This window comes from Anabrus simplex, chromosome 2 (assembly GCF_040414725.1).
Source record: "Anabrus simplex isolate iqAnaSimp1 chromosome 2, ASM4041472v1, whole genome shotgun sequence".
NCBI classification, from domain to species: domain Eukaryota; kingdom Metazoa; phylum Arthropoda; class Insecta; order Orthoptera; family Tettigoniidae; genus Anabrus; species Anabrus simplex.
This window is the reverse complement of record NC_090266.1, coordinates 332,963,674-332,988,827: the sequence shown is the minus strand read 5'-3', so window position 1 is coordinate 332,988,827 and position 25,154 is coordinate 332,963,674. Positions and strand designations below refer to the sequence as shown.

Here is a 25,154-nt window from a genome sequence, read left to right as displayed (position 1 = left end):
CCCAGTTTTTAATGTCAATTTGTATATATTTGTTTCATTTGTTGTATGTCAATTGTGTGCATGTACATGTATTGAAAGATGGACCATTATGACATTAATTTAATAATTATATTGTGATTACAATTCAATACGGATCAGAACCATGAAGTTAATATCCTATGATTAAGATATTTATATACCAACAAAACAACTTATGAGAGCTGAAACCAATCAAACCGAGACACGCAATACTACACTCCACGCAGCACACTGACTGAGCTTCTCGCACCAGCAATAGCCAAGCGCCACATAGGTTGTTCTTACACTACCCAGCTATGTAACAGAAAACAAGGGGATTCCCAGACGAGAACTGCTTAGATACATGAAGGAGAAAAAAATTCTGTCAAATGGCAGCACCTCTCGGGAGAAAGTTTCAAACCTACCACTTGTTTTGTAACGGAGATAGAAAATAAAAACTTTTCGCGCTTCACATGTCGCGCGCCCACCAGCCACGTCACCTGATGCCAGCCCCACTTTACGGGATAATGAACAGGAGAACTGCCTATCACACAAAATGCTGGAAACAGTGAGTTTTATGCACCAATTGGTTGCTGTCACATGTCTGTGTGTGCGCATCTCCCGCATGCTCCGTCCCGAATACGTCGCTTTGTCGTTACGTGCGAGTTAGTGAGAAGAGCGGACATGTTTAGTGACCAGTTGAATGCAACACAAAATGGTGCTCAGGATAAAACAGCACGTGCTCATTGTCGAATGTTAAGCGAAGCATGATTCATAGAAAACCTGGGCGGAATTGTTTGTGCAAGAGTATAAGACTGGAAGTGTTTTGGCAAAACCTACGGCAAAGTCTGCAATGCAAAGCTTAGTGGCAAAATGGCGTGAAACGGGCTCTGTAGCAAATAAAATCTAACTATCCTAAAAGATTTTGAACACCAGAAAACATTGCTCGAGTGAGGGAAAGCCTGGAACGAAGTCTGACAAAATCTCAACGCTGTGTATCTGCACAAGTGGGAATTAAGAGGTCGGTGTGTCATAAAACATTATGGAAAAGGACCTGCATCTGTCTCCTTACAAATCTGAATCGTCCAGATGAACCTTCGTGTGTTGAGTTCTGCCAATGGTTTCTAAGTTAAGTTGAGTCAGGACTTTTGGATCCTCAGTTTTTCATTTCTTCAGATGAGGTCTGGTTCAGCCCATCAGGGTATGTTAACTCACAGAACACACATCATTATCCATCAGAAAATCACCATCATTACATCAAAAAGCCATTGCATAATCTCAAGATTGGTGTGTGGTGTACAATGTCTGATGTCCACATCGTAACACGATTCTTTCACCAAAATGTTAATGCTAACCGGTATGTCCAGATACTGTTTATTCCATATGTGGATTGACTCAAAGAAGATGGAACGACTGTACGGATATTTTCAGCAAGACGGAGCAACAGAACACACCGCCTTGACAACCTGATCACGGGTGCATGAGGTGTATGGCGAGGAGAGGACAATCAGCAGAGGATGGCCACATCGATCGCCTGATCCCTCTCCCTTCGATTTCTATCAGTGGGGCAAATGGAAGGGTCAGGTGTACTCCAATAATCCCCACACACTGGAAGAACTACAGCAGAACACTGAAAATGCTATTGCTGCTATCCCTCAGGCAAAGCTGCTACGAGTACTGATACCAATGGTAGCCATTTTCAGCATCTTCTGTGATGTTCATTAACGAGGGTCAATCCCGTGCCAGTCCTACTCCTATTGTAAATAGTTTCCAGGCCAGTTTTATTTTTCCCACCCTGTAGTTGGCTTATCTATTTTCCATGAAGATTTACGAAACTACTAGTAAAATGTGCTGTGTTAATGGATAAATGTAAATGTTCCAGATATACTGTATATACAAGATGAGGCAAATCTAAATCTGTGGGGAATTCATGAGTTGTAGGAGGTCCCATATGATGGCCAAGGTCTGTGGATCTCCAGGTTTGGTAGAGGAGCATCCTAAAGAGATAGTGGGAGAAATATTTCCACTTGCTGCCAGCCAGTTGAGGGTTTGTATCTGAACAGGTAAGGTATGTCATAGTGAAAATGTGACATGCAGAACAAAACCAAATATTTATCATACAAATATAACTTTTAAAGAAAAAGTAGTATGAAAAATTCTTATTTAATTTTCACAGACACTGTCTAGAGGTCGCTTCACGATCGGAAAGTACCATGGTGAGGTTTTTTATGAGGTGACCAGAAACGGGATCTATCCAATAAGAAAAAGTGATGTCCAAAATGAGTTTTGGCTGATGAGATGTTTCAAGCCATTTGAGTCAGAATGAAAATGAGTCTGAAATAACCAACTTGGAAGTTTGTGCAAGAATGTGGTATATGCAAGCATTTTTATTGTGAGAGGTCTTAATATACTCAACTTTTGTCCATATAAAGTGCTGCATGCTCTCATTTTTGAAGTTGAATTTTACAATCTGTATGCAATGAAACTGTGGGGTCCCAAGATGAAACTTGCTTTTGTCTTAGTTGATATGTGAATGCTCAGAATACATGGTTTTGGGAGACAGAAAATCTGCGTGCAATTCACAAAGTCCCATTAAACGACCAGAAAGTTGCGGTATGGTGCAAGAGTAGAGTGATATAGATAACTGGTCCTATATTCTTTTGTGACTAAGTGAATTTGGAGTGCTATGTGAATGACATTTTATGACTATTTGCTAAAATGCTAACAGAAGAAGAAAAGCAATACATGTACTTCCAGCAGGTTAGCCTAACAGCTCACACGTTGGTTCATACAGTGGAAGTTGTTCGTGAGACATTTTATGAATAAGGAATTAACTGCAGACTCTTCCCTGCTGCCGCCAGATTTAACTGCTTCAAGTACTCTCAAAAAGTGTACAGGAAATATTCAGGCATTCAAATAATAATTTGAATTCAGCTATCTATGGACTGCATAAAAAGAAACTTTCTCCTCCTCATCATCATTGTCATCATCATGATCTTAAATATCCTGGAGAGATCATTTCCTTTAGTGCATCGGAGAAAGAAGACCTAAAATTTAGGCTAAACTCACGGAATCAGCTTTTCACCCATCAGCCTAGACCGATCTCATGGCAGGCCACATAATGCCACTACACGACAGTAGTGTGTCCTGAAGCTCAGTATGCCGCTGAGTACTTGGCCCTCGCTTACCAGAGTGAAAGAGAGAAGATCCAAATGAAGGAAAAGAAATTCCGATAACAGATCTTCAGCCCACATCAAAATTCTGAGGGCTGGTATCACCTAAGGTCGAAAGCAGAACTGTACTTTAAACTTGAAAAGCTCTCACTTGTTATCAGAAAGAGCCATCACATGTTTCACAGTCCTCTTTATCTAATGCCTAACACCAGAATATCACACAGCATTCCTGAGCTTCCTATGATGTGGAAATGTACCACTCCATGGGCAACAGCAATGAAGGAGGATCTGACCAGTGCCTCTAGGATGCCGATTCGAGAAAGAAGGAAGTTCAGGATTAAGGTACATGGTACAAAGGATCTTACGGGATGAGTGAGAAGACGACTTGGATCAAAGTGGTCTGAGGAGGAAAGAACTGCATTATTTAGTTTTACGGAACTTTCTTTACCTCTGCAAAGTGGGTTTGGATAAGAATGGTGAACATTTTTGACAGCTGGTGCGAAGTACAGAAGATCCTTCAGTATCATAAATTGTCAGCTAGATATACCAGGTGTATGCAAAAGTTTTTGCCAGTTTTTGTGGTAAGGAAAACACGTAATTTTCAAGGGAAATTCATTTTTTGTTTATTTAACATATTGGCCACCACCTTCTACTCCACCCTTCGCCCATCTTTCAGGTAAGTTATGAATACCATGCTGGAAAAACAGAGTGTGTTTTGCGGCAAACCATTTGTCGAGCAATTTTCCAACTTCCTTGAAATTGCTGATGTACTGCTCTGTGAGCGTGTGCCCCATTGAAGCGATGAGGTGATAGTCAGATGGCGCCAGGTTGGGGGAGTACAGTGGGTGTGAAAGGATGTCCCATCCAAGCGATTTCAAGGTGTCTTTCACTAGTTTTGCTGTATGCAACAGTGCATTATCGTGTAACAAAATCACTTTGCCATGTCTTCTGGCCCATTCTGGTCGTCTTATGATCAATGCGTGATTATAATTAATCATTTGTTGGCGATAGTGTTGCACATTAACAGTTTTGCCAGTTTTCAAGAGTTCATAATACACAATACCGCTACCAGAGCGTGCACTGTCTTTCACATTGAAATCACCACGTTTAAATTGTCTCACATGTTCTAATCGATGGAGCATGGAGCATGTTCACCATGTTTTTATCCTGTCAGGGGTTGTAGGATATTAAAAAAAATAGAGCACGACTAAGTAATATTGTAGTGTAGTCGTAGATTAATTACCTTATTTTTGTGTACTCTCCCAGACAATATATCCCTCCGTTCACTTATTTTTTGCAAATAAGTTATTTTATTTTTAATTTCATTTTTTCCCCGTAAAGAATGGCTAAGGAGCGTGAGTGTACTTACTGTGGGTGTAGCGAGGCATTGAAGGGTATGAGGGAGGAGTTGGAAAGTTTGAGGGAGACAATTAGCATTCTCACAGAAGACAGGAAGGAAGATAGGACTCCCTCAAACAATGTACAGGATACAGTAGGTGTACAAGAGGGAGGGGAAGGAAAGGGAGGAGTTGTAGAAGACAGGTGGTCTAATGTTCTAAGGGGAAGGAGATTGCAGGCTAAGGGCTCTATTCAGGATCAGAATTCAGGACAGGTGTCTGTGCGAAATCGGTACGAGTCACTCCAGGTAGAACAACAGAGGGATGATGAGGGACAGGGAACTGTTGGTGAGATGTGTGGAAGTAGGAGGAAGGGAAAAGGTAGGAAAGGAAAACGTAGAGTAGAGGATAGGAAAAGACAGGTGGAGCAGGGTCATGGGAAGGAGAAAAGGGAGGAGGAAGTAGCTCCTGCAGCTATCAGGAAAGATAGGGCTGACCAGGAGGGGAGGGGATCAAATGAGGTGGGTAGGGTTGAGGCTCTGGTCATGGGGGATTCCATCGTTAGACACGTGGGAAAAGTGTGTGGAGGAAAGGGTACCAGGGTAGAGTGTTATCCAGGAATTAGGTTGAGGCAGATGTTGAGGAAAGTAGAAGAGAGGGAGGAGGGGAAGGAGAAGGTGGTAGTGTTTCACGTTGGTACCAACAACGTAAGGCAAGCTGATATAAGTACCAACATAGTTGGAGATGTGTGGGATCTGGTAAATGCAGCACGGGTGAAGTTTAAGAAAGCGGAGATTGTTATTAGTGGAATACTGTGTAGAAGGGATACTGACTGGAGGGTGATTGGGGATTTAAATGAGACTATGGAGTGGGTATGTGGGAAACTGGGAGTGAAATTTCTAGATCCTAATGGGTGGGTAGGAGAGAGGGATCTGCGCTCAGATGGCCTTCATTTAAACCGCAGTGGTACGTATAAGTTAGGAAATTTGTTTGGAAGGGTAATAGGGAGGTACATTCACGGAAACGGGATGGCCTAGGGAGCGGTGATAAGGGAACAGGGAACTGGAAATCAAGTAGGGATGACATAAAATTGTTAGTGTTGAACTGTAGAAGTATTGTAAGGAAAGGAATAGAATTAAGTAATTTAATAGATATATATTTACCAGATATTGTAATAGGAGTTGAATCATGGCTGAGAAATGATATAATGGATGCAGAAATTTTCTCACGGCACTGGAGTGTGTATCGTAGAGATAGGATAGGAAGGGTGGGAGGGGGAGTGTTCATTCTGGTGAAAGAAGAATTTGTAAGCTACGAAAAAGTTAAAGATGAGACACATGAAATTCTAGGTGTAAGGCTCATTTCTAAAGATAATAGGCAACTTGATATATTTGGAGTGTACAGATCGGGAAAGGGTAGCACTGACGTGGATTCGGAATTATTTGATAGGATAGTCAGCTATGTGGGAAACGACATGGAAAGAAATGTGATTGTAGCGGGAGATCTGAATTTGCCAGATGTCAATTGGGAAGGAAATGCGAACGACAGGAAGCATGACCAACAAATGGCAAATAAGTTAATATGGGAAGGACAGCTGATTCAGAAAGTGATGGAACCAACCAGAGGGAAAAATATCCTGGATGTCGTGCTGATAAAACCAGATGAGCTCTATAGGGAAACTGAAGTAATAGATGGTATTAGTGATCATGAAGCTGTTTTTGTCGTAGTTAAAAATAAATGTGATAGAAAGGAAGGTCTTAAAAGTAGGACTGTTAGGCAGTACCATATGGCTGATAAAGCACGCATGAGGCAGTTTCTAAAAAGTAATTATGGTCGGTGGAAAACGGTAAACAAAAATGTAAACAGACTCTGGGATGGGTTTAAAGAAATTGTTGAGGAATGCGAAAACAGGTTTGTACCATTAAGGGTGGTAAGGAATGGTAAAGACCCACCTTATTATAATAGAGAAATAAAGAGACTAAGAAATAGGTGCAGATTGGAAAGAAATAGAGTTAGAAATGGCTGTGGAAGTAAGGAGAAATTGAAGGAACTTACTAGAAAATTGAATCTAGCAAAGAAGGCAGCTAAGGATAACATGATGGCAAGCATAATTGGCAGTCATACGAATTTTAGTGAAAAATGGAAGGGTATGTATAGGTATTTTAAGGCAGAATCAGGTTCCAAGAAGGACATTCCAGGAATAATTAATGAACAAGGGGAGTGTGTATGCGAGGATCTTCAAAAGGCAGAAGTATTCAGTCAGCAGTATGTAAAGATTGTTGGTTACAAGGAAAATGTTGAGATAGAGGAGGAGACTAAGGCCAAAGAAGTAATAAAATTTACATATGATAACAATGACATTTACAATAAGATACAAAAGTTGAAAACTAGAAAAGCGGCTGGAATTGATCAGATTTCTGGGGATATACTAAAGACAATGGGTTGGGATATAGTACCATATCTAAAGTACTTATTTGATTATTGTTTGGTCGGAGGAGCTATACCAAATGAATGGAGAGTTGCTATAGTAGCCCCTGTGTATAAAGTAAAGGGTGATAGACATAAAGCTGAAAATTACAGGCCAGTAAGTTTGACATGCATTGTATGTAAGCTTTGGGAAGGCATTCTTTCTGATTATATTAGACATGTTTGCGAAATTAATAACTGGTACGATAGAAGGCAATTCGGTTTTAGGAAAGGTTATTCCACTGAAGCTCAACTTGTAGGATTCCAGCAAGATATAGCAGATATCTTGGATTCTGGAGGTCAAATGGACTGTATCGTGATTGACCTGTCTAAAGCATTTGATAGGGTGGATCATGGGAGACTACTGGCAAAAATGAGTGCAATTGGACTAGACAAAAGAGTGACTGAATGGGTTGCTATATTTCTAGAAAATAGATCTCAGAGAATTAGGGTAGGTGAAGCTTTATCTGACCCTGTAATAATTAAGAGGGGAATTCCTCAAGGCAGTATTATCGGACCTTTATGTTTTCTTATATATATAAATGATATGAGTAAAGGAGTGGAATCGGAGGTAAGGCTTTTTGCGGATGACGTTATTCTCTACAGAGTGATAAATAAGTTACAAGATTGTGAGCAACTGCAGCGTGACCTCGAAAATGTTGTGAGATGGACAGCAGGCAATGGTATGATGATAAACGGGGTTAAAAGTCAGGTTGTGAGTTTCACAAATAGGAAAAGTCCTCTCAGTTTTAATTACTGCATTGATGGGGTGAAAGTTCCTTTTGGGGATCATTGTAAGTATCTAGGTGTTAATATAAGGAAAGATCTTCATTGGGGTAATCACATAAATGGGATTGTAAGTAAAGGGTACAGATCTCTGCACATGGTTATGAGGGTGTTTAGGGGTTGTAGTAAGGATGTAAAGGAGAGGGCATATAAGTCTCTGGTAAGACCCCAAATAGAGTATTCCAGTGTATGGGACCCTCACCAGGATTACCTGATTCAAGAATTGGAAAAAATCCAAAGAAAAGCAGCTCGATTTGTTCTGGGTGATTTCCGACAAAAGAGTAGCGTTACAAAAATGTTGCAATGTTTGGGTTGGGAAGAATTGAGAGAAAGAAGAAGAGCTGCTCGACGAAGTGGTATGTATACATTAATAAAGTTTTATTATGAATCCACCTGTTCAATACATTATAATGTTGTTACATTAAAATAACTTCATTCGTTAAAAAGTTATATATGGGACATGTTTCGCTCCCTTATAGAGCATCATCAGCCAAATCTGAATCTCAAATAATTGTTATTTATGTAAATAAAGACTTAAGAACTATTAGAACATTTTTGACAAACTTAAAACTTATTCTATTAGAAAATCATAAAATATAAAATCTTTGTATACATGGCTTAATTACATGTGCTTAATAGGAACATACATTAAAATTATGGAAGAGAGAGTACTAAAATATAAAATAAATAATATATATATCATGTCCAAAATCCTAGAAAGACGTGAAGATCACCACATAACCTCGGACAACACCAAACCGACAAACAGCAATTGGAGGGACATTCGACAAGATAAACCAAGCAGCAGCTTTCAATACAAACGTTGATTTACGTCCCTTTCAATCATCCTTATCAAATCCATTAGTTCAACGAACGGTCATTGACATCTATAAGAACATATCTTTTCAACAGCATTCGCCGAGGTCACATGACAAGCATTTAAATTTCTTGAAGACCAACATTTATCCTGTTATAAGTTCAATCATCAAATTGACGATAAATTTGAATCTTTATAGACTTATCCACAAGGGATAAATAACTTTTTTACCAGATCTCATTGCTAAGAAAATCCTCAAATTTAGCTCCTAAGATTGATCTTCATGTCTTTCTAGGATTTTGGACATGATATATATATTATTTATTTTATATTTTAGTACTCTCTCTTCCATAATTTTAATGTATGTTCCTATTAAGCACATGTAATTAAGCCATGTATACAAAGATTTTATATTTTATGATTTTCTAATAGAATAAGTTTTAAGTTTGTCAAAAATGTTCTAATAGTTCTTAAGTCTTTATTTACGTAAATAACAATTATTTGAGATTCAGATTTGGCTGATGATGCTCTATAAGGCTTCGGCCACAGTGCAGGCGGCGAGCGGAGCGTTGCCGCTATCGAAAAGTTGAAGAGTGGGGAGGAGAGAGCGCCTGTGTGGACATCTAGCGAGAGTCAGTAAGCGGCGCGGCATCTCCCCTGAACGAGGTGATTAGATAATGGCAGTTTCAAAGGTTTCTCGTTTTTCTCTGCTTGTAGATTTTTTGAAAATCTAAACTGAAGAATTCGACGCAGGACTATGAGAGAATTTCGTAATCATCCAGTAAATATTTTTTTTTGCTAATTGTTTTACGTCGCACCGACACATATAGGTCTTACGGCGACGATGGGACAGGAGAGGGCTAGGAGTGGGAAGGAAGCGGCCGTGGCCTTAATTAAGGTACAGCCCCAGCATTTGCCTGGTGTGAAAATGGGAAACCACGGAAAACCATTTTCAGGACTGCCGACAGTGGGGTTCGAACCTACTATCTCCCGAATACTGGATACTGGCCGCATCCAGTAAATAATTTACGTGAAATGCATGGGGAGTTTCACAATTTATATGGAGAACTGAATTGATTTCCTGGTAATTTTTTTCAAATATACTTTTATGTCCATTCAAACTTTTGACTTTTTTCTGAAACTTAAGGCGCGACTGGAGAAGCAAGTCACCAACTTCCAGAGACCCATAAAAGTCAGATGTAATGACGAACACAAGTTTTCTTATCGCCAATATATTATAAAGGACAATAATATTAATTAAACAATAATAATAGGGCGTACAATAATAATACTTATAATAATAATATGATGCGTTAAAGACAATCATGTTTATGTCCATAACCGTGATTGATTTTAACTGTATTTATCGGATATATTTAAGATCGTTCCAATCTCTTTCCAAGCTTCCCTTCTCACTATTAGGTTTTCGACGTTCTTCTCTCTGTCGTTCCATAGGAAAGTTCAGGTTTGAACTTCAGAAATTAGCACTTTCATCTCCTCTCTTGTTAACTCACGAACAGTCATTGTGAGCGGCGCAGCTGAAATCTCAAACAGGAGTGAGCGGCTGGCGGCAGGCAGCGTTGTCCTTGAGCCAACTTCCCCTCCAAAATGACGCGCCGCTGGCACTATGGCCACATGCATTTGCTAACGCAGGTTTGAGTCTCATCTTTGCCGCCACACAACGCAACGCTCCGCTCGCCGCCTGCACTGTGGCCGAAGCCTAAGGGAGCGAAACATGTCCCATATATAACTTTTTAACTAATGAAGTTATTTTAATGTAACAACATTATAATGTATTGAACAGGTGGATTCATAATAAAACTTTATTATTGTATATTAACAGATTTCAATACGGATTAAAACATGAGATTAGTCACTTGCAATAAGTGGTATGTTCCGAGCTGTCAGCGGAGTTGGCGTGGAATGACATTAGTAGACGAATAAGTTTGAATGGCGTTTATAAAAGTAGGAAAGATCACAATATGAAGATAAAGTTGGAATTCAAGAGGACAAACTGGGGCAAATATTCATTTATAGGAAGGGGAGTTAGGGATTGGAATAACTTACCAAGGGAGACGTTCAATAAATTTCCAATTTCTTTGAAATCATTTAGGAAAAGGCTAGGAAAGCAACAGATAGGGAATCTGCCACCTGGGCGACTGCCCTAAATGCAGATCAGTATTGACTGATTGATTGATATGTTTCTACTACCAGCAAACGATGCTTTCCACAACTTTTTTCTTTTGATTAAATAAGAAAAGCAATGCTTGCCACAAATGTTCTTCTTCAGGCACAAACGTCGACATGATCACTGAACCATACAACACAGATGCTAGTGTTTGGTGAACTCAATTTGTCTGTGTTGGTACGTTCATGTCAGATGAACAAAATGACGTATGTGTCAAATTCATACACTGCGTACTGTTCACTGGTGCCATCTCTCAGTGAAACCGGAAAAGATTATGCATACACCTGGTATTACTAACAGTGTGTCACATTATGGCTCTCTTATGCGAGGCTGCGTGCGCTGGCACCGAAACAGGACCTGCTCCAGCCCATGAATTCCTCGGTGCATTAGGTTTCCCTCCCCCACTATAGAACATCAAGCATATGAAGAAGACAACTGCAGGCATGACATAACTGCTATCCAATGAATAAGTTCTCACTAAGTTTGGACAAGTGAATGATCCTTCAAAAAGATAACTCAAATTTTTTCTCAATCTTCATAAAATGATGGTAAGATGAAATGGCATTTGGCTTTTAGTGCCGGGAGTGTCCGAGGACAAGTTTGGTTCGCCAAGTGAAGGTCTTTTGAATTGAGGCCCTTAGGCGACCTGCACATCGTGATTAGGATGAAATTATGATGATGAGACATACATCCAGCCCCCGTGACAGTGAAATTAACCAATTATGGTTAAAATTCCAGACCCTGCCGGGAATAGAACCTGGGACCTATGAGACCAAAGGCCAGCATGCTAACCATTTAGTCATGGAGTCGGACGATGGTAAGATAAGAAGCAATTTCTTCCAGTTCACTGCAGGAGATATTCATTCAACATGTTAAATGTATATATATATATACACACATGGTACTTGTAACATACTGTAGGAAATATTCATTCAACGTGTTAAAAATATAGAATGACATGTTTTTTCTTAAAAGAATATCATCAGATTCTATCAAATCACACTCAAAATATTTAGAAATGTACGAATGTTTCTGTTTAAACCCGAACATGAATATTAACTGAATACTGTACAGACATCACCTTACTCATATACAGTTATGGAAAGAAGACAATCTTTTTTTCCCCATGCAGGTAGCCATCATGGACTTAATTATGGTACAGCCATGGCATTTTCCTGGTGTGAAAATGAGAAACCCAGGAAGACTGTCTTCAGGGCTGCCAATGGTGTGGTTCAAACCCAATTGTGTCCAAGCTTACAGTTGCATGACTTGCATCGCATAGCCAACTTGCTTGGTAACCCACATAATAAGTAATTATACAATAAGAACCTACTCTGTCCTTTTACTGTGTTACTTTGTTACTTGAGAATTAAGGATAAATAAAAAAATGCAATTTTTTAAAATGTCTTTAATAAATACATTATTTACATATTATGTTTCTAAATACATTATTCACAAATTATGTTTCACACAGGTTTTTGAGGTATGTTATTTTAAAATCACACATTCATCCATTCAAAAATGATATATAAGTTACTATTATACATTTGTACTATATGAATTAATTTCTGTTAGGTTAATTTACACTTAACTTTCAAAACACGGACTCATAGAACAAGTAAGGCATCTTTAAAACCGTTATACAGTCATATGTTAAAGCTAAAAAAATATGCTTAAATTCAGCACTATTATAGTCTTCAGTCATTTAAAAAATAGCCAGTGTAGTTCCTGGGCTCCCACTCTTCAGACAACCCTTTAAACAAAATAAAAACAACAGTTAATACAAAATAATTCTAATAAGAATTATGTTACAATATTATATGTCCTGTAACTTATTACAAGAATCCCACATATGGAATGGGATTAATGTGGTAATGTTTATGAATGTCCTATGAAGGTTAAAACAAAAAAAGGTAATATATTAGAATAATAAGCAACATTTAATCGAAATACCTAGTGAGCAGACACAGAAGATAATTTGTGTAAATAGATGAAAGATCCTCCTGAGGCAAATGCAACCCAATGTACAGCTGAGACTGAATAGTTGCAGGCATGGCTTTCACCCCCAGTTTAATTCCTGGGGTGAACTGGGTTTGTCTTGTACAGATTATGGGTGTGATTTTGAGTTACCTCATCAAAACATTCTATAATCAGATGGATTTAAAACCGCAATTTCCTTCGGTGGTTTACAGTATTACTACCACCACGACTGGATGGAGGAACATTTTCATGTACAAGACAAGAAAAGCCTGGGATTTTAGTGACGCAATAATTGGTATAATTTCAAACAAGAACAGCCAATGAATTTGTTCTACCTGTGTATAAGATGCTCTTTGCTGTGCAATATATATCACCTAACAGCTGCATTCCTTAGTTGGTTAGGCCATCTGTCTCCTCTGCTAAAAGTTGCAAGATTAAATCCCAAGGGCTGCTGGTTTGCATTTACGAGTGTTCAAGAATAAGAGACTTGTGCCATTATATGTACTGGCATTCTAAAGAACCCCTTCACAGGACAAAATTCTGGCACTCTGGTATCCTTTCCAAGTAGAACAGATGTTTAATACACAGCATTGTCTTATAGTTATGATCATCACAGTGCAATTTCTAGAGCAGCTAAAAAATCCCGCTTTCCCAAAATATGAGGCCAGAATACAAGAAGAAAAGCGTGGGTGAGGTAACACTGGTTAAAATATTAATGGGGTGCTACAGAAATATATTGCCTAGTATTGTATAAATCAATTCCTTCAGTGCTTATTTATACCTCCCTCTTCTATTCAATGGTCATCATTTGAAGAATTAGGAACAATACATCTCTTAAAATTAGTTTTGAATGTCTTCCCAATTTCATTTGAGTAAAATTGCTGTCACAGCAATTTATGTAATTAAAAAAAAAAAAAAAAAAAAAAAGCAAACTTTGTTTGAAGTAAGTTCTGAAAGGATTTATCAGTGATAAAAGAAATTTGGGAAGACATTGAAAAGGTAAAATTATTTAGCAGTGATCACTAAAACTCAATTTTAGACAACCAGAGCTATAAGACTGGAAAAACTTGGGAAAATAAGAGGGACTCTCATAAGGAGATAAAAAGATCTATACAAATGCTGATATTTAAAAAGAAATCAAATGGCTGAAACGAGGAAAGCTGGGAAGGAGTGATAGAACATTACAGGCCAATCAACTTGGCCCACATTATAAGTAAAATATTGGAGAGAATAACAGTGAAATACTTAAGAGATGTTTCTAAAGGTGAAAAATAGTTAACAAAGAACCAACATTAAGTTAAAAGGTATCTCTATTGTGAAACATGGTTGATGAGATTCTATTAGGATATCATAGATGAATTACATTTGGAGTTCCAGATAGATTGCATAGCAATTATCAATCAACAGAGCTGAACCTGAGATTAGAGATGAGCAATAGGGGGTCTCAGGCTTGGTTGGGCTTGTACGTGTGTCTGTCAGCTAAGCTAGGCTTGCATCGTGCAACAGCACTACAGAGCTAGGCTGGGCTTGTTTCATCACGAAGGCTACATCAAGGCAGATCGGCCAACAGGGCTTGTTTTCCTCTGCAGGCTGGGTTTGTTAGTGCTGGCGTACCGGCAGATTACTAGTGTGCAGCGTTCACTAACAGTTTGCACCTTCCAGTTCTAAGTTAAACAAAAGACATATTTGGTATTATTTTGTAAGTAATGTAGTTGTAATAATTAGACTGACCAGCGCCGTAATCCTAGGATAGTGTTCTAGCTCCTCATCTGTGTCCAGGAGTGATTTCCGGTATTACATAATGGAACCAAAGGAGCAAGTTTTATATTGTTGGACTGATGTCTCCTTCTAAATCATCAGTGGCTTCTTTGAAAGGTTCTTGGAAGTAGACCCAGTGACTCATGAATTCTTTATTGTTTGCTTCCAGTTTATTTTTCACTTTTTCTTCTTTCTCTCTTTTGCTTGAAGTTGCAGCCGATAGGACTTCAATCCTTTTACCGTAGCAAGATCAGCTTATTATTCCATCTCGTTTCTATATCCTGATACAGAGTATGTTCGACACGACTAACTAAACCAGTATGTTTGAAATAGGCCACTGCATTCTGTGTTTCCTTAATTATGTATTCTAAATCCTGTGGCTGAGAATTAAGAAAATCATCTTGGAATGTGTGTCACAAAACTGTATTTAAAAAATGCCCTACACAAGGTACACACATAAAGCTTTCGTGAACTGTAAGGCCTTCCTAATATTCACACCTTGATCTGTTACAAACATAACCCTTTGTAAATCTGGCAGCTAAATTCCTAATCAGCACACTGAGTGGTAAATTCCTTCACGATCTTTTCACCATATTTTGGATTATTAGGAAAGAGGCAGACTAAAAGAACTCTGTTTTTCTATTGCAAAGCCTATTTCCTTCATGTAGGCCCTTGGGGTGGAAGGTAAAGGCTTCCACTATTCGTTACCACAGCACTTGATGGCCGCCTTTGCCCCAAAGAATTAACCTGGTACTCATTTTTGATGTAGGATGAGTGAACCTCAGGGGCATGTGCACCTCCAGAAGTGGAAATATTTTTTTAAAATTTTACAACTACTTGACAGGGATTCGAACCCACATTCTGGGCAAACCGAGCATGCCTTCACCGTCTCGGCCAGGAAGTCCCTTGCTTTTTATTGCCCACTCATTAATAGAGTGAACGATAGGGGAAAAAAATACTTTTTTTTTGTAATCCTCAGTTCTCATGTCTGTAGCTGCAGCGCAAAAATAACACAGCATTGCATCATGAATGCCTGGCATTAGAGAGCGGTGAATATCATCAGCCACTTCATGACTTCACCGGGAAACAGTCGTCCAGTGCGGCAGAACCTCAGATGCATTTACTTTACCAAAGTCATTTCCTACATTAATTCTTGTTCTACCATTTTAAACCCTGTACCTGAGAAAACATTGAAAGGGTGTAGGTTTAAGGGACACATTTTAACAGACGTCTGTTATTTTATGTTTTACAGAGATAAGAATAACTCAACTGCATGAAGCGCTCATCTGACTTCAAGACGAGCAAGTGCATTTATGTCTTGCTATTATGCTGTATTTGAGCTTCGTAAGAGGCACTGTCCTATTTTGCATTGCACAAAATCTGTTTTCTGTCTCTTGTCATCAATAACAACATAAAATCATTCCCATACTTCACCTCTCCCAGCACTATTTTCTTTTAATGCATTTTCATTTTTATTTTAATCTTGACTTCACTTAGAATATCTATGTTCAACGAGCATCTTATCACAGGTATTCTGGATTCGTCACTAATATGGCCCAAGATCTTTGAGCTCATGACTTGATGTTTTGAACTGTTAGGCTTGCTCACTTCCCAGTGTGAACACTAGGAAGCTTGTGCTGACCAGCTGGCCACATCACATTGTGCTTAGGCTGGCACCTGGTGATACAGGCAATTTCCTCGGCTTTAACTGGGCTTCATCTCTTCTCTACCTGACTCTTAACTGAATGGACTAGGATCGGTAGGGAATGCTGAATTAGACAAATTATTTCACAGAGGAGGGTAGGTCACACAGGTTAACATACTCGAGCTCCTATGTTTTGTTATTTACATTACTGTAATGATATTAGCAGTGAGGCTGTATGCAAATAATACAATCATTTACAGTACAGTATAGAAAGTACACAGACAAGAGGACTGTTTGGCAATACTGATGGCGCTAGAATAACATAAGTCAATAGGTGGAAGAAAATATAATGAGGGTTAATGGAAGTAAATCAAAAGTTACTCCACAGAAGGAATATCTAATAAAGGAAGTAGACGCTACTAAGAGGAAACTGGTTACATGATTTCCAACTGACCGACCAACCGACCATTGATCTGCATTGAGGACTCTCCCAGGTAGCAGATTCCCTATCTGTTGTTTACCTAGTCTTTTCTTGTATGATTTCAAAGAACTTGGAAATTTATCGAACATTTCCATCAATGAATTGTACCATTACAAGATATAAACTTCATTATTATCTGTAGTGACAGCCATTATATAAGAATTATTGAATCCATATTTATCCCATTCAATGATATATTACATTAGCCTGCAAAATAATATATTTTTTCCTCCGGTAAAAGGTTTAATAGGTGATAATACCTAACTTAGGTGTGCTGAGTTTAAATCTGCTTTCCACTACCCCATATCATGTAAGGATTTTTCGCAGTAGCCTCATCATTTCCTCTAATATCATGATTTTGATCACATTTCACTAAATTTTGATACCCCTCAAAGATTTGGAAAGAAATTATTTAATAGGTGACTGTAAATGACTTGCCAGCAAAATAAACATTTTTCTGAGGTCTGAGATGTTACAGGTGATTGTGAATAATTTTAACACACTGAATTCAGTGCCGGAGCCTGGCTTTCTTACAGTATACAAGGTATTCAATAAATCCAATGCAATATTGAGGTTGTATTTTATTTTCACTGAGGGGTGTCTTACCCCTGTAGTGTTCTTTTTTAGATAGTAAGTCATAATAATGTATTATTGTATACCACCAATTGTTATGACTGGCAATTTTGTTTTGTATGTGATAAAATTATCTTCTTATTCTTTTTTTTTGCTTGTTGTTTTACTAGCACCGACACAGATAGGTCTTACGGAAACGATGGGACAGGAAAGGGCTAGGAGTGGGAAGGAAGCGGCCGTGGCCTTAATTAAGGTACAGCCCCAGCATTTGCCTGGTGTGAAAATGGGAAACCACGGAAAACCATTTTCAGGGCTGCTGACAGTGGGGTTCAAACCTACTATCTCCCGAATACTGGATACTGGCCGCACTTAAGCGACTGCAGCTTTCGAGCTTGGTATATCTTCTTATTAACATAAATTTGCATTATATAAGAATTTTAGGATAACTTTTTTATTTATATCTTGTAAACTGTATGTGATAAAACATTTCTGTTTTTTTCACTGAGTTCTACACAGTAATATTAGCATTGTTCACATATTTTGATGCCTGGTAATTTTTTTTGAAATATTATGAAATGAATTCAAATTTACATTACATCTCGAACATCGATATATATAAAATATCTAATCACATACAATCTGTATGTGTTATAGCAAAATGGTTCGCATTTTTGAAACTAGTACGTATTTTTCCATGTGTACCACCTATTTTCACCCAAAACGGGAAATCATTGCACGCTAGTGTATTACACCTAATATCTATACATGTTTTGGCTATATGTTGGGGCCATCATCAGTAAAACATTTGATTAAAAACATTAAAACGTAACTATGTGATTGTAAAACATAAGAGTGACTTACTAAAAATATATTAATTACGCTGAGAATGATAAACATTGGTACACAAAAAATAACAGTGCAAGTAAAATGTTGTCCGCATCTTGAATATTAAAATATTTCTGTCAAACAGATGATACATGAGAATAAGATAAAATTAATCGGCAAAACACAAAGTCAATATTATTAAATAGTAATGTGTTAAAAACCATCATAGACTCCATAAGGAAACTTTAAATTAGTAATATAAGGCTATGGGGAACATATTTCCAGTTCTGCTGTAAATGTGACCTTGTGAGGAGGATATAGCTGGCTGTTAGTATGGTTGTTGGTTTTTAGCTAATAAGTATGTATTGAAGATAAATGAAGTGTCTGTAATATAGAAAGAAAATGTATTAGAATATTAAGTGGAAAAGACAAGAATAAGTGTTGTAATAAATGAGAAATATAACACCACTCCCTGTTGCCCAGTCGAATGAAGAGTTCCCTACAATGATTCAATGCATACTAAGAATCGTTTACTTGGTGAGGTGTGCTGGTGCTACTAGAGGAAGGGGAGAGGGGAAGGGAAGGAGGTAAAGGAGAAAGGAGACGGAAGGTAGACCTTGATTCCTTGAGGGCGAAACCACGAGTTGTTAGGTATATATTTACAAATGAAGGGGGTAATGGCTTCATATATTTATTTCATTAAAATTATATTCTGCATTGTCATACTGGTCCATGTGAATGTATGTATTTTTTAGTATATCGAGCATGGTGCATTTTTGCATGAAATTAAGGATTTTTAAGTCTTGATTAATAGAGGTGTAACTAGCTGTGATTGAAATCTTTCGTACATAGGCTCATAGCTAAAAATCGGTTGTACAGTATTTATTAGCAGTTATATTTTCTTGATACCTTATTGTGAAGTTCCCACCAGTTTGCCAGATGTAGATGCCTTGTAACTTTGGCAACTGAGTCTGTAAACACCTGAGTTATGAAATGTATTGTTGTCATTGATAATATGTGGATTAAAAATGAATTTGTATTAGTAATAGTTGTTCTAAATGATATTCTTATGTCGCATTTCTTAAAGATGTTAGTAATCTGGTAGATATTATTATTATTATTATTATTATTATTATTATTATTATTATTATTATTATTATTATTATTATTATTGAACGCAGAGGAAGAATATCTTTTCCTGGGGGCAGGATCTTTAGTTAAAGTGGTATTGATTGAGTTTACTTTTAAATTTATAGATTAATTTGTCTATGAATAATTTTGTCTATAAATAATAAACTAAATGAAGCTAATTTATTTAGAAGCTTCTCTCTACCTTGCTCATTGGGAGTACCTCCATCCAGTTGCACTTAACTAAAAGACATAAACATATTTTATCTCAAAAACAAAAACTTTTGATAACAAAATGAATAAACTTAAAGACTCCAAGCCCCTTACCGAGTTCAAATCACCACATAACAACACATTTACTATACACAAATTTCACCCACCTAATAAGAACCTCAGCAATATCACTTTCAGTACAGCAGAACTTCAGAGATTGAACACGGGACCTAAGCACAACTGAAGAGCCCGGCGTAAGAACCAGACAGCTCCACGTTTTGGTCAATTTCGTATTTATGCTGTAAGCTATCTTCTTCTTCTTCTTCTTTTATGACCACATAGGATCACTTTAGTCAGTCCGTCATTCAGGTCTCTTTGAAGGGATTGTTCGGGCTTTGCGGTCCTCCCAGTACTTCTTCAGATGCTCCGATCTTCGTGCCCTTTCCTCAGTTGAAAATATGCGTGTTGTTGGTTTGTTTTGTGTAAGGGTAAAGCGGATTTTTGTATTCTTGAGTTTTGTATTCAATTTTATCTTATTTGTGGTGTCTTCTGTTGTAAGGCCTATTTCCTTCAGATCCTCTCTTACTTCTCTGATCCATTTACATCCTGTAGTGGTATTTTTTGAGACGAGATTGTGTTGTACTAGTTGTTTCAGAAGTCTCGAATGCTGCATCCTCATGATATGTCCAAAGAATCCCAGTCTCCTCTTACGCATAGTATCTGTAATGGGTTCTAGCTCTTTGTACACGACTTTGTTAGGTATTAACCGCCACTGTCCATCTTTCTGGTATTTTTTGTTGATGCAGGTTCTTCGAATCCTCCTTTCAATTTTCTGAAGTCTGTCAGTCTTCGATAGTTTATTCAGGTAAAAAAGTGTTTCTGCTGCATATGTAGCTTTCGGTTTTATAACTGTGGATTAGTGTTTTATTTTTGTATTTATTGATAGACATTTCTTTTTGTAGATATCCCATGTTAATTTTTGTGCTTTAGCTAATCTATTTGTTCTGGCTTGGACTGAGATTTTTTCACTTAGTTTATGTGATATTACTTCTCATATATATTTAAACTGAGTTACTATTTTGATTTTATTACCCTTTATGGTAACTTCCTTTAGTTGTGTTGGTTTTTGGGGCATAATTTTGCTTTTTTCAAGTGATATTTTGAGGCCAATTTTATTTGCAATGTTTTGAAGTTCTGATATATGGGTTTTTGGTTCTTTTATGTCCACTGATAGTAATGCTAAATCATCAACAAAACCCAGGCAATTTGTTTTGATTTTTCGGCCAATCTTTATTTTGGGGGGACATTTCCTAAACCATTCCCTCATTACCATTTCTAGAGCACAATTAAATAATAGTGGTGAGAGCCCATCTCCCTGCCGTAGTCCAGTTTTAATTTCAAATGTCTCTGATGTTTCACCCCTAAAATTCACTTTTGATTTGGTGTTGGTGAGAGTCAATTTTATCATGTTTATTAATTTGGGGTGTAGTCCAAGGTGTCTTAAAATTTTAAACAGAGATTCTCTATGGATGCAATCATAAGCTTTCTTGAAATCTACAAATGTTATCACCATATCTCTGTTTCTTCTCCTGTTATAGTCCATTATCAACTTAAGATTCACCGAGCTTGATAGCTGTAGTCGCTTAAGTGCGGCCAGTATCCAGTATTCGGGAGATATTAGGTTCGAACCCCACTGTCGGCAGCCCTGAAAATGGTTTTCCGTGGTTTCCCATTTTCACACCAGCCAAATGTACCTTAATTAAGGCCACGTCCGCTTCCTTCCCACTCCTAGCTCTTTCCTGTCCCATCGTCGCCATAAGACCTATCTGTGTCGGTGCAACGTAAAGAAAAAAAAAACAAAAAAAAAAAAAAAAAAAAAAAAAAAAAACAACACGAACTTAAGACTCATGATCTGATCAGGACAGCTCCTCCAGGGTCTGAAACCTCCTTGATAATCTCCTAGTTCTTTCTCAAGTTGTAAGCTTATCCTATTAAGGATAATTATTGAAAATATTTTGTATGTTATGTCTAGGAGCGAGATTCCCCTGTAGTTATTAGGGTCGGTTTTGTCTCCTTTTTTGTGCAGTGGGTGAATGAGGGCTGTTGTCCAGTGTTCTGGCAGTTCTTCTTTAATCCAGATAGAGATAAGTTGTTGATGGAGGGCATCTTTTGCTGATGTTCCTGCATATTTCCAGATTTCCGCATAGGTCTGATCTTCTCCTGGCGCTTTGTAGTTTTTTTAATTTATTCAGAGCTTGGTAGACTTCCTTTATTGTGGGGGATTGATGTTCTCTGGTGGTGTTTTTATCGGGGTGTTGGTGTCCAAATGAAGGAGTTCTGTAGGTTCCTCACAATTTAAAAGCTTGTTGAAATATTTAGCCAGAATTTCTGCATTGTCTTTATTGTTATGAGCCAGCTTGCCATTTTCATCCTTCATCAGTAGGGCCGGGGGTTCATATTTTTGGAGCTGCTTTCTGAAGGTTTTGTAGCAGTCCCTTGATTGAGTTTTATTGAATTGTTCTTCAATTAACTGCAGTGTGTCCTTATGATGTTGTCTTTTTATTCTTCTTAAGACTTGGGTAGTGCTGTAAGCTATCATTATAAAAAAAGTTCTATTTGCTGGTGCAAGAACTGCACCGCTCCACTGATTTGGTGCATAGTAGGAGTGTAAAAGGAGCTGTCAGGGTTGTTTTAACTGTTTCTGCTAGTGCATGAACCCTGACAGCTCCTGGAGCTGTCTGTTTCTTGATGATGATGATGATGATGATGCTTGTTGTTTAAAGGGGCCTAACATCTAGGTCATCGGCCCTGTCTGTTTCTTGCAGCGGCTATAGTTCAGTGTTCGACCACTGTGACCGGACCTTTGGTGTAATCGAAAAAAAAAAAAAAAAGGAAAAAAAAAAAAAAGAGAGAGAGAGAATATATTTGCCACAAAATCATCATGCCCTGGAGCCATATGCGAGTTGCAGATAGGTAACACGAACATTGTTTTTGGACTACATAACTCACTTCAAAACAAAGATCAGTCGTCATAAAAGTGCAAAGTTGACAATGCCAAAATATAGATACGTTAATTACAACGGCAATGAACAGTCGTGCAGTGTCAATGCGAGTGCCATGGTAAGGGAAGTCTTTGTTTTGGAGAAAGCAGGAGCTACTCTTTCCTTACCAGATGCATCACGTATTCTACATCGCAGTGTCTTAAAAGTCAATGCAAATAAGGCAAAGGATGTTAAAGATACAGCTTCGAAATATGTTGCACCTTACTGTTAGTGGTTCTACAACCAGATAGTTTCAACTGGGAGTGATGATGCACCCGGTGATGATGTTGGTGCTGAATAATGAACCTTATTTCCTTCGTGTATATAAATCTTGTTGCATTGTAACGATATTTATTCTCACAGTAAGTCTGCTGTATAATAAAGTATCCTACATTGATAATTTGGGTAAATAGTACCGGTTATTGCATTTTCCATAGCAGCATGAAACAAGACAGCTCCAACAGTTGTGTGAATAAACTGAGAGGAGTCCAGTAACACAACCGATATCATTTCCACTTCAATATGTATGTTACTTCTGCTTCTAGCTAGTGTATGTAGATAACCTTTACTTTTTCAACATATAATTATTTTATGAAGTTTTTTGTGTCTCCTGAAAATTTTTATATTTTGCAGCTGCCTGGTTCTCATGCTGGGCTCTTCAATTGTGACAAATCATCCATTAGAAAAAACTTAATTACTACATTAGCTGTGATTGAGCTAGCAATTACTACACTGCCTATTGAGAAACAAGAAGAAGTTGTAACTGTACAAGAATATGAACCCCAGATTTATTTACAGTATTTGTAAATTAATTTGTAATACAAAGTAGTGAAAATCATGTGATTTTGTTCAGATGTAAGAACATAGTATTATAAGAAGGATTTATAGTTAGGGAATATGGAGAATGAATATCATTATAGTTTGTATAACTTTTAATTTTTTTTTTTCCTAGTTGCTTTACGTTGCACCTATACAGATAGGTCTTATGGCGACGAGGGGACAGGAAATGGCTAGGAGTGGGAAGGAAGCGGCCGTGGCCTTAATTAAGGTACAGCCCCAGCATTTGCCTGGTGTGAAAATGGGAAACCACGGAAAACCATTTTCAGGGCTGCCGATAATGGGGTTCGAACCTACTGTCTCCCGAATACTGGATACTGGCCGCAATTAAGCGACTGCAGCTATCGAGCTCGGTAACTTTTAATTTTGGTGAGAATCTGTATATAGGTATGGTGGTGAAAGTTTGCTCAAGACTGTTTGACATGGGAAGCAGTGACTATATCGAGAAAGACGGTTGAAGTCGGTTGAAAGTGTTGCAACAAGTAGCTTGAAAACCTGGGGTGCAGTCGGGACATACAAGGTGAAGATTGTGATGCATCAATGAATGAACATGTGATAGTGCTAATCTGGACATGCAAAAAGGTTTGGATTATTGAATGAGATTTCACTGATTTATAGATGCCAGGAGATATGTCAGGGAAAGCCTATATAATCTTGTGCATGAATATGACAGTGTTCATTGTTGGCTCATTCTTTGGGAGAGACTACATGGCATTTGTCATTCACTGATTGTTAATTGATTCTATAGGATCTGTTCTCCATTGGTTCGTTGTCCTTTCTCCATTCTTAATTGTCCACTGTGCATGGACTCAGTGTGTGAACAGTTCACGCATACACTTGTTTAACCTCACTTCTCTTCGCTTCACATGACTCGATATGGTAATATAGTAAAGTTGTATTTTGTATTTTCACCTAGCATGGTGATGTGACTTTATTTTACCTCGTACAATGATAGTACTTGGTAATTTCACTCTATGGTGATCATGTTGCTTGTTTTATTCATGTATAAAAGAGGTTAAAAATGAGACAATAATCTCATACATTACAGATTATCAATCTGAGACTTGGCCATCAGAAACTGTGTACATACATCTGTGAAATTTGGTGGCAATTCCTGAATAATGATGTCTTGGAGTGACGCAAAGATGACAGACCTACCTTTGTAAATGGTTACTGGAAGCTGGAAGGACCCAGGGCATCAGTTTGAAGAGGAAGTGTTTGTGTGATTAGGGTTAGGGATGGAATACCTTAGTAAATAAGGGTATCCAAGTGTAAGGCAAGTCCTTGCATCTTGTCCTTACTAGATAGTAAGGGAAATGCAGGTAATATCATGCAGTGGCTACTGGAATATTACCCCTTGAGATATGTAATGGAAATGTATAAATGTGTATAACCAATTGTGGTTAATTTGTTTGTGAATGGCTTAATATGATGTTTGTTAAATCTGGAGACATATGAGTGATTATTAGGCAAAACTGGTTCGTATCATCAGATGATGATATTAGTAGTTGTCCTTTTTTTGGGAGCAAATTTACATACTTAACCTAATAGTAAAATTTTTTATTGGTGGAGTGAAATCCTGGCATGCTACCCTGATTCATTTTCAGGGGTTAAATAGTGTCAGGTAAGATAAGGAAGTAAATTTGGATCCTCATCAGCAACTGACTATCGCCTTGGGAGAAAGGGTTCATTTGTGCTCTACCAAGTTAGTTATTTATTTCTGTAAGTATTTTGCAGATGGCATCCAATATTGCCTTGATACCCTCGACTGGCGTTGTGAAGACTTTGATAGGTAAATGGCGTTGTGGGGTCGAAAATGATACCATAGAATGGATGACCACAGACACCTTTTACTTAAGTTTCAAAAATAAGTACACATCAATTGTTTCCTTATATATTTTGCATTACC

The 25,154-nt window shown here is 37.9% G+C and overlaps 1 protein-coding gene across 5 annotated transcripts in view; it reads right to left on the bottom strand.

Annotated features, from left to right (window-relative positions):
• Nucleotides 1-12,144: 12,144 nt before the first annotated feature.
• Nucleotides 12,145-25,154, bottom strand: part of LOC136864113 (uncharacterized) — a 929,406-nt gene continuing 916,396 nt past the window's right edge. For 4 of the 5 annotated variants that reach the window (XM_067140695.2, XM_067140693.2, XM_067140696.2 and 1 more), the window contains one exon: nt 12,146-12,517. Coding sequence is in view for 4 of the 5 variants with exons in the window: in XM_067140693.2 (XP_066996794.2) it covers nt 12,470-12,517 (48 nt within the window). In the remaining variant the exon portion in view is untranslated. Of the gene's footprint in view, nt 12,518-25,154 lie in introns of all 5 variants that reach the window. The other variant, XM_067140697.2, reaches the window with a different exon arrangement.